Source organism: Myotis nattereri (genome assembly GCF_964212035.1).
Source record: "Myotis nattereri genome assembly, chromosome: 12".
Lineage (NCBI taxonomy): Eukaryota > Metazoa > Chordata > Mammalia > Chiroptera > Vespertilionidae > Myotis > Myotis nattereri.
Window position 1 is genome coordinate 2,861,339 of NC_138087.1, and position 15,717 is coordinate 2,877,055.

General features: G+C 40.8%; 1 protein-coding gene across 1 annotated transcript in view; it reads left to right on the plus strand.

Moving 5' to 3' along the window:
• Positions 1 to 15,717, plus strand: part of MFSD14B (major facilitator superfamily domain containing 14B) — a 151,294-nt gene that overhangs the window by 75,721 nt on the left and 59,856 nt on the right. The window contains exon 3 of the mRNA XM_081103207.1: positions 5,991 to 6,053. Coding sequence (XP_080959333.1) covers positions 5,991 to 6,053 — 63 coding nt within the window. The remainder of the gene's footprint in view (positions 1 to 5,990; positions 6,054 to 15,717) is intronic.

A 15,717-nucleotide genomic window follows, 5' to 3' on the forward strand; every position in this document is an offset into this window, starting at 1 on the left:
CACGCAGTGGGTTTTCTTGTTGTTTTGTTGATGGTTTCTTTTGCTGTGCAGAAGCTTTTTATTTTGATGTAGGCCCATTTGTTTATTTTCTCTTTAGTTTCCAATGTCCTAGGAGCTGTATCGGTGAAGAAATTGCTTCGGCATATGTCTGAGATTTTGTTGCCTTTGGATTCTTCTAGTATTTGTATGGTTTCCCGTCGTATATTTAAGTCCTTTATCCATTTTGAGTTTATTTTTGTGTATGGTGTAAGTTGGTGGTCTAGTTTCATTTTCTTGCATGTATCTGTCCAATTTTCCCAACACCATTTATTGAAGAGACTATCTTGACTCCATGGTATGTTCTTGCCTCCTTTGTCAAATATTAATTGAGCGTATTGGTTGGGGCTGATTTCTGGGCTCTCTATTCTATTCCATTGATCTATATGTCTGTTCTTGTGCCAGTACCTGGCAGTTTTGAGAACAGTGGCTTTGTAATACAGCTTGATATCTGGTATTGAGATCCCACCTACTTTGTTCTTTCTCAGGATCGCTGCAACTATTCAGGGTCGTTTTTTATTCCAGATGAATTTTTGGAGAGTTCGTTCTAGGTCTGTGAAATATGCCATTGGTATTTAAATGGGAAGTGCGTTGAATTTATAGATTGCTTTGGGCAGTATGGACATTTTAATGATGTTGATTCTACCAATCCAAGAACATGGTATGTTCTTCCATCTCTTTATGTCTTCCTCTATCTTTTTTTTCAATGCCCTGTAGTTTTCTGAGAAGAGGTCTTTTACCTCTTTAGTTAAGTTTATTCCTAGGTAGCTTAATTTTTTGGTGTGATGGTAAATGGGATTGCTTTTTTAGTCTCTCTTTCTGTAAGTTCACTGTTGGTGTATAGATATACCATAGATTTCTTGGCATTAATTTTGTATCCTGCTACATTGCCGAATTCTTTTATTAAGTCTAAGAGTTTATTGATGGAGTCTTTAGGGTTTTTTAAGTATAATATCATGTCATCTGCAAATAAGGACAGTTTTACTTCCTCTTTTCCAATTTGGATGCCTTTTATTTCTTCTTCTTGTCTAATTGCAATGGCTAACACTTCCAGTACTATGTTGAACAGGAGTGGTGAGAGTGGGCATCCCTGTGATGTTCCTGTTCTTAGGGCAAATGGTGTTAGTTTTTGTCCATTGAGTATGATGTTGGCTGTGGGTTTGTCATATATGGCTTTTATTATGTTGAGGTATGATCCTTCAATTCCCACCTTGCTGAGAGTTTTTATCAAAAATGGGTTTTGAATTTTGTCAAACGCTTTTTCTGCATCAATTGATATGACTGTGGTTTTTTTCTTTAATTTGTTTATGTGATGTATCACGTTTATTGATTTGCAGATATTGTACCATCCTTGCATCCCTGGGATAAATCCTACTTGGTCACGGTGTATGATCTTTCTGATGTACTGCTGGATCCGATTTGCTAAGATTTTGTTGAGGATTTTGGCATCTATGTTCATGAGGGATATTGGCCTGTAATTCTCTTTCATTGTGTTGTCTTTACCTGGTTTTGGTATTAGGGTGATGCTGGCTTCATAGAATGAGCTTGGAAGTGTTCCTTCCTCTTGAATTTTTTGTAGTAGTCTGAGGAGGATAGGTTTAGTTCTTCCTTGAATGTTTGGTAAAACTCCCCTGTGAAGCCGTCTGGCCCTGAGCTTTTGTTTGCTGGGAGCTTTTTGATGACTGCTTCAATTTCTTCCATAGTTATTGGCCTATTGACATTTTTAGATTCTTCCTGATTAAGTTTTTGAATGTTGTATTTTTCTAGGAATATGTCCATTTCCTCCAGGTTGTCTAGTTTGTTGGAGTAGAGTTGTCCATAGTATTTTTTAACAATCATTTGTATTTCTTTGGGATCTGTTGTTATTTCGCCTCTGTCATTTCTGATTTTGTTGATTTGGGTCCTTTCTCTTTGCTTCTTGGTGAGCCTGGCTAGAGGTCTGTCAATCATGTTTATCCTTTCAAAGAACCAGCTCTTTGTTTCATTGATTATCTGTATTGTTTTTTTGGTCTCTATGTCATTTATTTCTGCTCTAATCTTTATTATCTCCTTCCTTCTGCTCACTCTAGGCTTTTCTTGTTGCTCTCTTTCTAATTCTTTGAGCTGTAGATTTAGATGATTTACTACCATTTTTTCTTGTTTTTTGAGATAGGCCTGTACAGCTATAAACTTCCCTCTCAGGACTGTTTTCATTGCGTCCCAAGGTTTCGGATTGTTGTGTTTTCATTGTCATTAGTTTCCAGGATGTTTTTAATTTCTTCTTTGATCTCATCGGTAACCCAATCAATATTTAATAACGTGCTATTCAGCTTCCAAGTGTTTGAGTATTTTGAGTTGTTTTTATTGTAGTTTATTTCTAATATTAAGGCCTTGTGGTCTGAAAAGATGCTTGGTATGATTTCAATCTTCTTGAATTTGGGGAGACTTTGTTTGTGACCCAATATGTGGTCTATTTTTGAAGATGTCCCATGAGCACTTGAGAAGAACGTATATTTTGTGGCTTTGGGGTGAAGTGTTCTGAAGATGTCAGCTAAGTCCATCTGATCTCGTGAGTCATTTAGGATTGCTGTTTCTTTGCTGAGTTTTTGTCTAGCGGATTTTTCCAGTGATGTCAGTGGTGTATTAAAGTCCCGTACTATGATTGTATTGTTGTCGATCTCTCCCTGATATCTTCGAGGAGTTTTCTTATGTATGTGGGTGCTCCTGCATTGGGTGCATATATGTTTATCAGGGTTATATCCTCTTCTTGTATTGATCGCTTTAGTATTATTAAGTGGCCTTTATTTTCTCTTGTTATGGCTTTCACTTTGAGGTCTATTTTGTCTGATATAAGTATTGCTACCCCAGCTTTTTTTTCATTTCCATTTGCCTGAAAGATATTTTTCCATCCCTTCACTTTCAGTCCGTGTGAGTCCCTTCTAATGAGGTGGGTCTCTTGTAGACAGCAAATATATGGGTCATGTTTTTTTATCCATTCAGCCACTTGATGTCTTTTGATTGGACCATTTAGCCCATTTACGTTTAAAGTTATTATTGAAAGGTACTTGTTTGTAGCCATTTCTATTTTTGTGTGTGGCTGTTTTCTTTCTGGGCTTTTTAGTTCTTCTTTTTACACCAGTCCCTTTAGCATTTCTTGCATCGCTGGCTTGGTGGTGATAAACTCCCTTCGCCTTTTTTTGTCTGTGAAGCTTCTTATTTCCCCTTCAATTTTGAATGATAGCCTTGCTGGATACAGTATTCTTGGATTCAGTCCTTTGCTTTGCATCACTTTGTAAATTTCTGTCCATTCTTTTCTGGCCTGATGTGTTTCTGTTGAGAAATCATTTGATAATCTTATGGGGGATCCTTTGTAGGTAACTCTCTCTTTCTCTCTTGCAGCCTTTAAGATTCTGTCTTTGTCTTGTACATTTGCCATCATTATTATGACGTGTCTTGGTGTGGGTCTTTTGGGGTTCATCTTGCCTGGGACTCTCTGTACTTGTGTAACTTTTTTCTTCCCCATATCTGGGAAGGTTTCTGATATTATTTCTTCAAATAGGTTTTCTAACCCTTGTTACTCTTTCTGTTGTTCTGGCAACCCTATTATTATGTTGTTTCGTTTGGTGTTGTCCCATAGCTCCCTTAGGCTCTCCTCCTGTCTTTTAAATTTTTTCTCCAATTGCAGTTCAGTTTGGGTGCGTTTTGCTTCCTTGTCTTCTAATTCGCTAATTCGGTCCTCTGCTTCTCCTAGTCTACTGTTGAAACTTTCAGTGTTGTTTTTTATTGCAGCTATATCGCTCTTCATTTCTTCTTGTTCTTACAGATTTTATTGATTTTTTCCATCCGTTTCTTTTGATTCTTACATAAGTTGTTGATTTTTTTTCATCCATTTCTTCTTGCTTCTTGCATAAGTTGATTTTTTCCTCCATCCGTTTTGTGCATTCTAGGACCTTTAATTGGAATTCTTTTTCTGTCATGCTGAATGCCTCTGTTTCACTTAGCTGCTTTTCTGGCAAGTTCTCCTTTTCTTTCCTTTGCGGGTTTCTTTGTTTACCCGTGTTTGATCTCACTGACATATCTAGATGTTGAGTCGTTCAGAGGCTGCTCCTTGGGTGGCAGTGGCTTCTCGGGTTGTGGTTGCTCCTCGGGCGGTTGTGGTAGCAGCTGCTTCTCAGTTGGCATCAGCTCCTCTGGTGGGTGCTGTTCACAGCCATGGTGGCTCCTTTGGTTGGTGGGGGGAGGCTTCACACACCGCTGCTGTTCCCCAGAGAGAGGGTGTGCTGATCACGAGGCTGCTGTTCCTTGCATGGGGGTGGGCTACACACGCAGCTGCTGATTCTTGGATGGGGGCTGGCTGCACGCTGCTCTTATCCTTCTGATGTGGTGGGCTGCTTGTGGGGCTTCTGCTCCTAGGACTTGGACAGGTTGATTGCAAGTCTGTTGCTCCTCGGACGGGGGTTTGCTGCTTGCGAGGCTGCTGCTCTTTGGACAGGAGTAAGCTGCACGCGTGGCTGCTCCTCCTCGGACGGGGATGTGCCACTCACCCGGCTGCTGCTCGTCAGACAGGTGCAGGCTGTGTGTGGCTCTGCCCCTCGGACCAGTGCATGCTGCACAGGCCTGCCGCTCCTCGGACGTGGGCGGTCTGCTCGTGTGGCTGCTGCTCCTCGGACCGGGGTGGGTTGCTGCTGCTCCTCGAATGGGGCGGGGCCGCTCGCAGAACTGCTGCTCCTTGGATTGGGCAGGCTGCTTGTGCAGCTGCTGCTCCTCAGACTAGTGCAGGGTGAGGACTGTGCGCAGCTGATGCTCCTCAGATTGGGGTGGGCTGCGCAGGGCTGCTGCTCCTCAGACGTAGGAAGACTGCTCGTGCAGCTGCTGCTCCTCCAACAGGTCGGACTGCTCGCGTGGTTGCTCCTCCTTGGACGGGGAAGCAGGCTGCTCACACAGCTGCTGCTCCTTGGACAGGGGCAGGCCACATGAGGCTGCTGCTCTTAGGCTTGAGGCAGGCTGCTCACGGGGCTGATGCTCCCTGGACAAGAGTGTGCCGCTCACATGTCTGCTGCTCACGTGGTTGAAAAAATAATGTAAAAAGAAGTAGGAAATAAAGGAACAAACAAAAAAAAGGAGAACAAAGAAAAAATAAAAAAAAATAAAAAGCTAACAAAATAATAATAAAATATGAAAAATTGAAATGTCATTCCTTTGGCTGGCTTAAGATCCCAGTTTTCTGGAATGTCTGTGATTTTGTTGTTGTTGTTGTTCTCATTGCTAAGACTGAAACACGATGTGTCTTATTGTGGGGTTCTTTGGGTTCATCTTGATTGGAACTCTTGTGCTTCCTGCACTTGTGGGTCTTTTTCCTTCATCAGGGTATGGACGTTGGTATATTTGTTCCGTTTGTTTGTCTGTTGCTATGTTTTGTGCATGGTGTCTTCCTTTTTGTATCTGATTTCCTTTGATTAGGTACCATTCATTATATTTGAAAAAAGTATATGTATGGTTGGTTTGAAGTCTAGATGATAGCCTTTTCAGCAGTAACTTTAGATTTTTCCCTGTTAGACAGAAGGAGGTTACCAGTCTGGAGTCACTATAATCCACATTTAAGGCTATTGTTTCCTGGACTTCCTCAGTGACATAAAACCGGGCTGCAGGTCCAACTGGGGTTTGTGTAACCATTTGTGGTACCTGCTTAAAATTGTTGAGGGGGTAGCTAAATAACAGTTTATTTTTTTACTGCAGGTTCTTTTATAACAAAAGTAACCAAGTGACTGAAGTGCCTTTTGGGGCTCTTATTTAGGTTTCTGCGTCACTATCTTGTTAACTTTATGTACTTTTAGATACTTTTAAAATTTCATCTATACTTAAAAATTATTCATTACATGGTTCCATCTTACTTACCTAGCCTGCCATTAAGAGAAGCAGAAAATTTCCTTTAATTTGCTTTTGAATTTACCTTGATGTTTGTTTGCTTTTTGTAGGTTCTACATGAAACATTTCCTCAACACACATTCCTCATGAATGGTCTCATTCAAGGTGTAAAGGTAAGAGTAATTGTGAATGAAGCCAGGAATTCTTAGTAGTTTAACTCTGGAAGTTTAGATGGGATTTAGGAAAACAGTTATTATTTGTTTTGTAGACCTAAATTTAAGTTTTAGCTGGATTATCAAAGTCAAAATAAAATACAATCCAAATCAGTAAGGCAGAAAATGATTTACTGGTAAATGAAAGACTGTTTTTATTAACATGCACACTACAGTTTATAGAGGATTCAATTTTGTGAGCTTTTGATTTCTCTACCTATCAACAGAATATAATGGTCAAGTGTTACTGTCTTCTTTTGAGAAATACTTTTAGACTGAGGAAGAAGAATCAAGATTTAGTTGGGTATATAGACTTTTGTCAAGGCTGGTAGTTGACAGTATTGCAGGTGTCCCTCATTTCCCCCTCTCAACTACTCTCCACCTGAGGCCTTCCCCACCCTATTGTCTGTGTCCGTGGGTTATGCGTATATGCATATATATTCTTTGATTAATCTCTAACCGTCCCCTCCAACCTCTTTCCGTCTGAGATCTGTCATGCCTCTGGACCTATTTTGTTTGGCAGTTTATTTTGTTCATTAGATTCCACATATGAGATCATGTGATATCTGTCTTTCTCTAAGTGGCTTATTTTGTTCAGCATAATAATCTCCATGTCCTAGCCACACTTTTTGAGTTCTCAGCCTCTTAACATAATTAGCCTTACTTTATTGTTTAAATTTTAATGTGCTATTAGAACAGCTTATAAATATTTTTCATTTAAATAAAATGATAATGTTATAATCCAGTTCCACTTTATAGTAAAGTATATGAATATAGTGTCTAATTTGTCTTTCCCAGCTTAGATCATATAAATCTGTGCATAATTTTACTTTGTACTGAACTGCACACTTAAAATTAAAGTTATGCCCTAATAATTTGCTGAATTCGTGCACTAGGGAGGAGGGTGTCCCTCAGCCAGCCTGTGCCCTCTCACAGTTCGGGACCCCGAGGGGTCCTTAGTGCTGCCCCCGAGCTAGGAGAGGCTCCTGCCACTGCCGCAGCACTCGCAGCCATGAGCCTGGCTTCTGGCAGTGACCACCAGGGGGCAGCTCCTGCATTGAGCATCTGCCCCCTGGTAGTCAGTGTGCATCATAGCAACTGGTTGTTCCGCCATTCGGTCAATTTCCATAGGGTCTTATATAGGACTGTAGGCCCGGTGCACAAAATTAGTGCGGGGGGGGGGGGGGGGCGCGGCAGGGAGCGGTGTCCCTCAGCCTGGCCTGCACCCTCTCCAATCTGGGACTCCTCGGGGGATGTCCGACTGCCAGTTTAGGCCCGATCCCTAAATCAGCAGTCGGACATCCCTCTCACAATCCAGGACTGCTGGCTCCTAACCACTTGCCTGCCGGATCGCCCCCTAATCGCTCCCCTGCTAGCCTGATCGCCCCCTAATCGCTCCCCTGCTGGCCTGATTGCCCCCTAATCGCTCCCCTGCCGGCCTGATCACCCCCAACTGCCCTCCCCTGCCAGCCCAATTGCCCCCAACTGCACTTCTCTGCCGGCCCGGTCGCCCCCAACTGCCCTCTCCTGCCAGCCATCTTGTGATGATGTGAGGGTGTCACGCGAGGGCCACCTAGGCTTTTATTAGTATAGATCAGTGGTTCTCAACCTTCCTAATGCCACTACCCTTTAATACTGTTCCTCATGTTGTGGTAACCCCCAACCATAAAATTATTTTCGTTGCTACTTCATAACTGTAATTTTGCTACTGTAAACAATATGTAATTATATATGTGTTTTCCGATGGTCTTAGGCTACCCCTGTGAAAGGGTCGTTCGACCCCCAAAGGGGTCACAACCCACAGATTGAGAACCTCTGGTATAGATAAGTTGCAAGACTGCCATTCTCTGGAGCATTATTTCAATCTGTCTAGATTTTGCTTCCTAGCACTTGTTAACAGCTTGGCTCAAATGAACTCACAAAAATTCTTCAGAGGTTTGAATGTTTCTTACATTGACATTTACTTGACACAGAGGGTAGGTTTCCATATTCAGCTGGGACCACCCCTCGGACCAGGACCTGGTACTAGGATCCAGGAAAGGGCCCATTGAGCCCACCGGCTCTCACCACATCAGGTGGACTGGGTGAATTGTTTCTTGTATCCAGGCCCTCCCCCACTTGTGGTAAAGACTCTAACTTTATTTAAACTGCACTTTTAAATCCTGAAAATGAAAGGAAGGTTAAGGGTTAACAGAACTCATGCTATGGTGAGAGAGGAGGAAAAATGGATGGCTAGTTTTTAATTTTGGCTTTTCAATTGGAATTGCTTTCTTGAGAGTCTGAACAAAAACCTTTCCCGTATAAGTGAGAGCTGAACTTGTTCAGTTCCAAAGATAAAGGACACGTCCTCCCTCCAGCCAAATCTTGGTTGTTCTTAAGCGATTAAAAATCTTTGTAATGTGTCAGAGGTCATTCCTCATGACATACAGCAGCTCCATAGTGAAATTTCAACTCAACTCTTACTAAACCATTGACTCATCTGGGGACACGTGCATACAGGTTAGTCACTTAACACTCCAAGTTCTCATGGCTGTATAAACAGCTGTGGCGAGAAACCGCAGCACCTAGAGGGTGAAAGCCTCATAGGACTCGACCCATAAGCAACACACCTTGACCCACTACAGAGCATCCCTACAAAATTTCATGAGACTCTGCAAATATATTTAAAAAAGAGAAACACCACTGCCCGGCCTGCGTGGCTCAGGGGCTGAGCATCGACCTATGAACCAGGTCACAGTTCGATTCCTGGTCAGGGCACATGCTCGGGTTGCAGGCTTGATCCCCCAGTGTGAGGTGTCTAGGAGGCAGCTGATCAATGATTCTCTCTCATCATTGATGTTTCCATCTCTCTCTCCCTCTCCCTTCCTCTCTGAAATCAATAAAAAATATTTTTTAAAAAAATAAAAACGCCAAAACCGGTTTGGCTCAGTGGATAGAGCGTCGGCCTGCGGACTGAGGGGTCCCAGGTTCGATTCCGGTCAAGGGCATGTACCTGGGTTGCGGGCACATCCCCAGTAGGAGATGTGCAGGAGGCAGCTGATTGATATTTCTCTCTCATCGATGTTTCTAACTCTCTATCTCTCTCCCTTCTTCTCTGTAAAAAATCAATAAAATATATTAAAAAATAAAAATAAAAACACAAAATTTAACATGAAAAATTAGGCCTCCAAGGCTGGAGACTCTCAGATCCCAGCCCTCATTAGTACTCTGATAAGAAACCTTTTACTTACAATAAATAATACCTCTTTCACCTGGGAGGATTACAAATTTACTTAGGCAGCAATACCCCAGAATATACAAAATTTCCCCCCTATTGTATTAAATAGTAAAAGCTGATTTAAATAATATTAAATTTCCTAATAATTCCACTGCAATCCAATATGTAGATGATTTAATCTTATATTCTAAAAAATTACTAGGCTCCCAAAAAGGCACAGTATATCTATTATAACAGCTAGCCGTAAAAGGACAAGAATATCATAGAACAAGCTCTTACTCTGTTTACCCTTGGTAAAATACTTTGGTAATCTAATATCTAAAGATGGGCTATTAATTAACCCTAAAAAACTCAGGTAAATCCTATCTTTTCCTCTTCCAAGAAAACTAGCTTAGAGGATTCCTAGTTTGACTGAATATTGTCACACAAAAAATGGGGTTCCAAATTTTTCATTAATGGCCCAGCCTTTATGTCTTATTAAAATCAAATTAACCTGATCCAATTCAGTGGAACTCAGAAGGAAAACAAGTTATAAAATTTCTAAAAAAGAATCTAGAACTTCCACTCTGGTGCACCTTAATTATAAAAATTTTAACTCAAAAATAAAATCATCATAGACCTATGATCTATTACAGTCAACAACTAAAGTCAATAGCCAGAAAGCCTCCTCCCTCCATGACAGCCGTTTCTGCTATAGACGGTATACAAAAACGCAGCAACAAAGCTATGGACTCGCCTTTGTTAATGTTCCTCATTCTATTAAGCAGGGGTTCTCAACCTTCCTAATGCCTCGACCCTTTAATACAGCTCCTCATGTTGTGGTGACCCCCAACCATAAAATTATTTTCGTTGCTACTTCGTAACTGTCATGTTGCTGCTGTTATGAATCGTCATGTAAATATCTGATGTGCAGGATGCATTTTCATTGTTCGCGACCCACAGGGTGAGAGCTGCTGCTAAGTCTCCGCCAAACTCTAATCGCATTCAGCACTTCTGTCAGCACACTGGCTCTTGCCTTCTTCACCCAATTTCACTTAAACTTATTATAAGGGTCTTAACCCAACAACTTTGCTCCTTTATTTACAGAATAAACACATGCACAATTGAATTCTGCTTATTGACCACATTCTTATTCCTAGAAATGGTTTATAGGAAACTCCTTCATCTAATACTGAGTTAATTTGGTTTGTAAATGAATCTTTAAAGAATAAACAGGAATGTTACCAAACTGAATATACAATAACTTCCACAGTAAACATAATTGAAGATTCTTATTTATCTAAATAAAATCTACCCAACACGCCTAATTGCTAATTCAGGCCTATCAGTTGGTTAAAAATAAAATCTGTTTAACTTACTTAAACTATTCCTTTCTAAATTAATAAATTTTATAAAAGTTATTAAGTATGTAGATATTTTAAAATAACTTAAATACTAAAACATTGGTTGCTAGACAAGTCTTGGGTTCACCTGCTTTTGGCTTTTTTACTAAGAGGCTTGGAATGAACTTGGAACTCTTAATAAATGTCTAGTGCTTTGTTAAAGTTGTATTTCATGAAAGTGTGTTTGCCAATAGAAAAACCTGTATTTCTAAAGGTTATGAAATATGTTCATAAAAGTCAGGCTAGGGCAGTGATGGCGAACCTTTTGAGCTCGGCGTGTCAGCATTTTGAAAAACCCTAACTTAACTCTGGTGCCGAGTCACATACAGCAATTTTTTGATATTTGCAACCATAATAAAACAAAGATTTATGTTTTTGATATTTATATATGTAAATGCCATTTAACAGAAAAATCAACCAATAAAAATGAGTTCGCGTGTCACCTCTGACATGTGTGTCATAGGTTCGCCATCACTGGTCTAGGTAATACTGATTGCTTACTTTTTTGGTTATCTCTAAAAAGTAAGGGTTCCAAAAGTTAGACATTCTAACTAAGTTAAAATGTATATAATTTTAATAATATAAAATATGGAAATGCATTTTTAAAAGAAAAAAGTAAATTATCAAATTATATATATGATCTTTATGTAATACATTTCATTTATTTATGACTAGAGGCCTGGTGCACGAAATTCATGCACTTGGGGGGGAAGTCCCTCAGCGGGGCTTGCACCCTCTCGCAGTCCAGGAGCCCTTGGAGGATGCCTGACGATTTAGGCCCACTCCCCCTAAGCCATGAGTTGAACATCCTTAGCGCTGCCGCAGAGGCAGGAGAGGCTCCTGCCACCGCCGCTGTGCTCACCAGCCTTGAGCCCAGCTTCTGGCTGAGTGGCACTCCCCCTGTGGGAGCACACTGACCACCACGGGGCAGCTCCTGTGTTAATCGTTTGCCCCCTGGTGGTCAGTGCACATCATAGTGCCTGGTCATTCTGCCATTTGGTCAATTTGCATATTAGCCTTTTATTATATAGAATGTGTGGTACATTTTCTGCCTCCAAATGGCATTACTAGGCTATAATCTTTTATTGGCCTAAAAAAATTAAATACTTATATAAATTAAGCCAAATCCTGTAGTCTACATAAATATTTAATATTAAAACTATTTCAAATCTAATGTCTTTTAAAATTATTACCATAAAAATATTTATTTTACCTGGGTTTACAAAGTTTATGTCATAATCTTTTGGTTAAGTTTGACAACCTTTCCACAGTTTAAATTTTTTTAAAAAACATATCTTTATTTATTTCAGAGAGTAAGGAAAAGAGAGATGAAGAGACCAATGAGAATCATTGATTGGCTGCCTCCTTCATGCCCCTCACAGGAAATTGAGCCTGCAATCCAGGCATGTGCCTTCACCGGTAATTTAACCATCACCTCCTGGTTCATAGGTTGACCCTCAACCTCTGAGCCATGCTGGTCAGGCCAAAGTTTAAATTTTAAAAGACTTTTTAACCGAGAAATTACTTTGGGTTATTTCAATGGGCCCCTATTAAAGAAAAGTTTTTAAAATAATTAAGCCTATTTAATATACTTAAAATTGCATGGGAAGTTTTACCTAATAATAATAATAATAATAATAATAACTATATTCTGTTTACATACATATATTTTTATTAAAATGAATGTTTCAAGTATTTCAGCCTGCTCCAGGGAAAAACTTACAAAACATTAAAGCCAAATTCAAACAGAAAGCTCTCAGGTAGTAGGTGTCCTGTCAGTGACACTGGGCAGCCAAGAGTGATGGTTTCCCATAGGGGGCATCCGCTAATAATGCTCCTTGTATTTATAACCCACACGTTGGAAATTTATAAATTGTTTCCAATACTCAATATACACTTCCAGTGTGCCACATATAGTATTTTAAAACCTTACATATTTATTCTTTATATATTAAAATTCTATATTAAATCTAAAAAAGTATGGACTTTATATTATTCTTTTGTGTCATTTTACAGCAATTATTTTCCAAAAAAAACTGTTATCTTAAAATGTTGGATCTTAAAAAAAAATTTTTTTTAAATCATTGTAATCAGATCTATAACCATGTCATTTTAGGTTTTGTCATTTATGGACAATCATTATTTTACTCTAATACATTTGCAAATATGTTACTTTTAAAAAAAAAAATCCATGAAAAGGACTCTGACACTCTAAATTAAAAATTTCTAAACAGCTCATATCTATAATAATAAAAAAAAAGTGTAATATGCTAATTAGACTGGACAGCCAAACATCCTTCAGGACGACCTTCTGGACAAAGCTGGGGCTGCGAGGGCCGAGGCAAGCCGCCGAAGCTGCAAGGGCTGAGCCCCTTGCACAAATTTCATGCATCAAACCTCTAGTCTTTAAATAAAAACTTACAAAACTCTAAAAAATAACTAAATTCGTGAAAATGCAAATAATCAGAATGAACAAAAAATTGGTTATGGTACTAAATAAATAGCAAATAATTATTCTTATGACTTATTTAAAATGTTACTGATTTTAAAAATCTTTGTTTTCTAAATATAATAGTAGCTAAAAAGAAAAATACATACTAAGAAAAACCTAATTCTTGGTTATTATCGAGAACCAACTTATAAAAACTAATAAATTAATAACATTGATTTCACAATATACTCCCATAAAAAAAAAAAGACTTCAAAAACCACAATTTGCCCTAACCGGTTTGGCTCAGTGGATAGAGCGTAGGCCTGCGGACTGAAGGGTCCCAGGTTCAATTCCGGTCAAAGGCATATACCTTGGTTGCGGGCACATCCCCAGTAGGGAGTGTGCAGGAGGCAGCTGAATTGATGTTTCTCTCTCATCAATGTTTCTAATTCTATCCCTCTCCCTTCCTCTCTGTAAAAAAATCAATAAAATGTATTTAAAAAAAAAATAAAACCACGATATACAACCAAAAATGTGTCCATTGGAAAAGACGTGTTAAAGCGGCAAGCCTGTTTTGTCTTCCTTTCTGTTTAGCCCACGATATCCGATTTCAGTGATACGCTGGCAGCTGGAGATTGACGAGGTCCAAACAGAAAGTATAGTGTCAGTCACCGCTTAACTTGTTAAGGACTCCAGCACTGTTGGAATAAACCTTACCAAATGCCTTATCATGAATGAATGTCTGCCTCTATCTCTGACATTCGCCTCTGCCTATAGCTGAAATCAAAAACTTCTCAAGGACAAAAAGCCATTGACACCAAAGGCAGGAAACAATCCCAAAACTACAACAAATTGATACTGTTCAAACCTTATTCCAGTATCACCTAATTGTTATTAATTAAATAAATAAAATTATTTGTACGTTATTATTATCCCCCTTATGCTTTCCTAATGGAATTAATATCTCTCTTCTCAGACCCTTTCCCTCATTAGACATAAAAAGTTTTAACTACTCTGCACCTGCTAATCTTTCACATCTACTAGACAATAATATTCTGATTATTGGTTATAGTAAAGTTAACACTTTATTGGCCACACATTGACTTTCTCCTACTAAAAATATAAGCTTTAGTATAGTTTTTTCTGGATATATCCATTATAAAAACCCATCTTGGACAAATAACTTTAAAAACACCTCCCTAATTGCAATAGTTCAGCTGACAGAGACCATCCTCAATAACACTAAAGTATTTCTAATAAAAAAGAAATGGGCCATATTTAAAAATAATAAACAATAAAAAACTATTTCACTAATTGCAAAAGTAAAAAAGTGAAAAATTATGCCACCAATCTACATAAAATACTAAATTCACCCAATCCTGGCCTATTATATCTACCCCAACACATAACAATCTACACTAATAAAAGACAAACATGGTAATTGGCGTACGACCGCTACCCTTCCCATTGGCTAATCCCCTTGTCACTCACAGAGTAGGGCCGAGATATGCAAATTAACTGGCAGCCAAGATGGCAGCCAGCAGCCAGGAAGCTGATGGGAAGAGGGAGGCTTGCTTGCTTCAGTGACGGAGAACTCCAACGTTCCCCGCCTGTCTTGCCGGCCCCTCAGCTGCAACTCTAAGTAACTATGTTGCGAATATAGAAGCTAAAAAAAACCCAGAAACCTGCTTTACTCAGCGGGGCTTCAGCCAGCCGGACCGCAGCAGTGTATCAAATACAGACGGTAAACAAAGGCCAGAAACCTGTTTTCAGCAGCCGAGGCCTCAGAGCTAAAGCTGGCCCAGAATTAAAAAAAAAAAAGAAAAGAAAAAACGGAGCGGTTGGGAGCTTCAGTCCCAGCCTGAAAACAGCCCTCAGCCCCTCAGCCAGACTGGCCAGGCACCCCAGTGGGGACCCCCACCCTGATCCAGGACACCCTTCAGGGCAAACCAGCCAGCCCCACCCATGCACCAGGCCTCTACCCTATATAGTAAAAGGGTAATATGCCTCCCAGCACCGGGATCAGCATGACAGGGGGCAGCGCCCAAACCCACTGATCGCCCTGCACCTCTGTGTGTGACAGAGGGCAGGGCCCCAATCCCCCCGCCCCCCACGGGCCCTGCTCTGTGTGTGATGGGGTAGAGCCATAACCTCCCCATTGGCCCTGCCCTGAGTATGAGAGTGGCGGCGCCCCAAGCACCTGATGGGCCCTGCTCTGTGGGTGTTAGAGGGCGGCGCCCCAACCCCCCCCCCCCACGGGCCCTGCTCTGTGTGTGATGGGGTAGAGTCATAACCTCCCCATCTGCCCTGCCCTGAGTGTGACAGTGGCGGCGCCCCAACCCCCTGATCCGCCCTGCCCTGAGTGTGACAGGGGGCGGTGCCCCAACTCCCCTATCGGCCCTACTCTGTGCGTGACAGGGTATGGAGCCCCAACCCCCCTGATGGGCCCTGCTCTGTGCATGACAGGGGGTGGCGCCCCAACTCCCCATCGACCCTGCCCTGAGTGTGACGGGGCGGTGCCCCAACCCCCCAATCGGCCCTACCCTGAGCGTGACTGAGGGTGGCATCGCAACCTCCCGATCCTCGCTGCTCTGT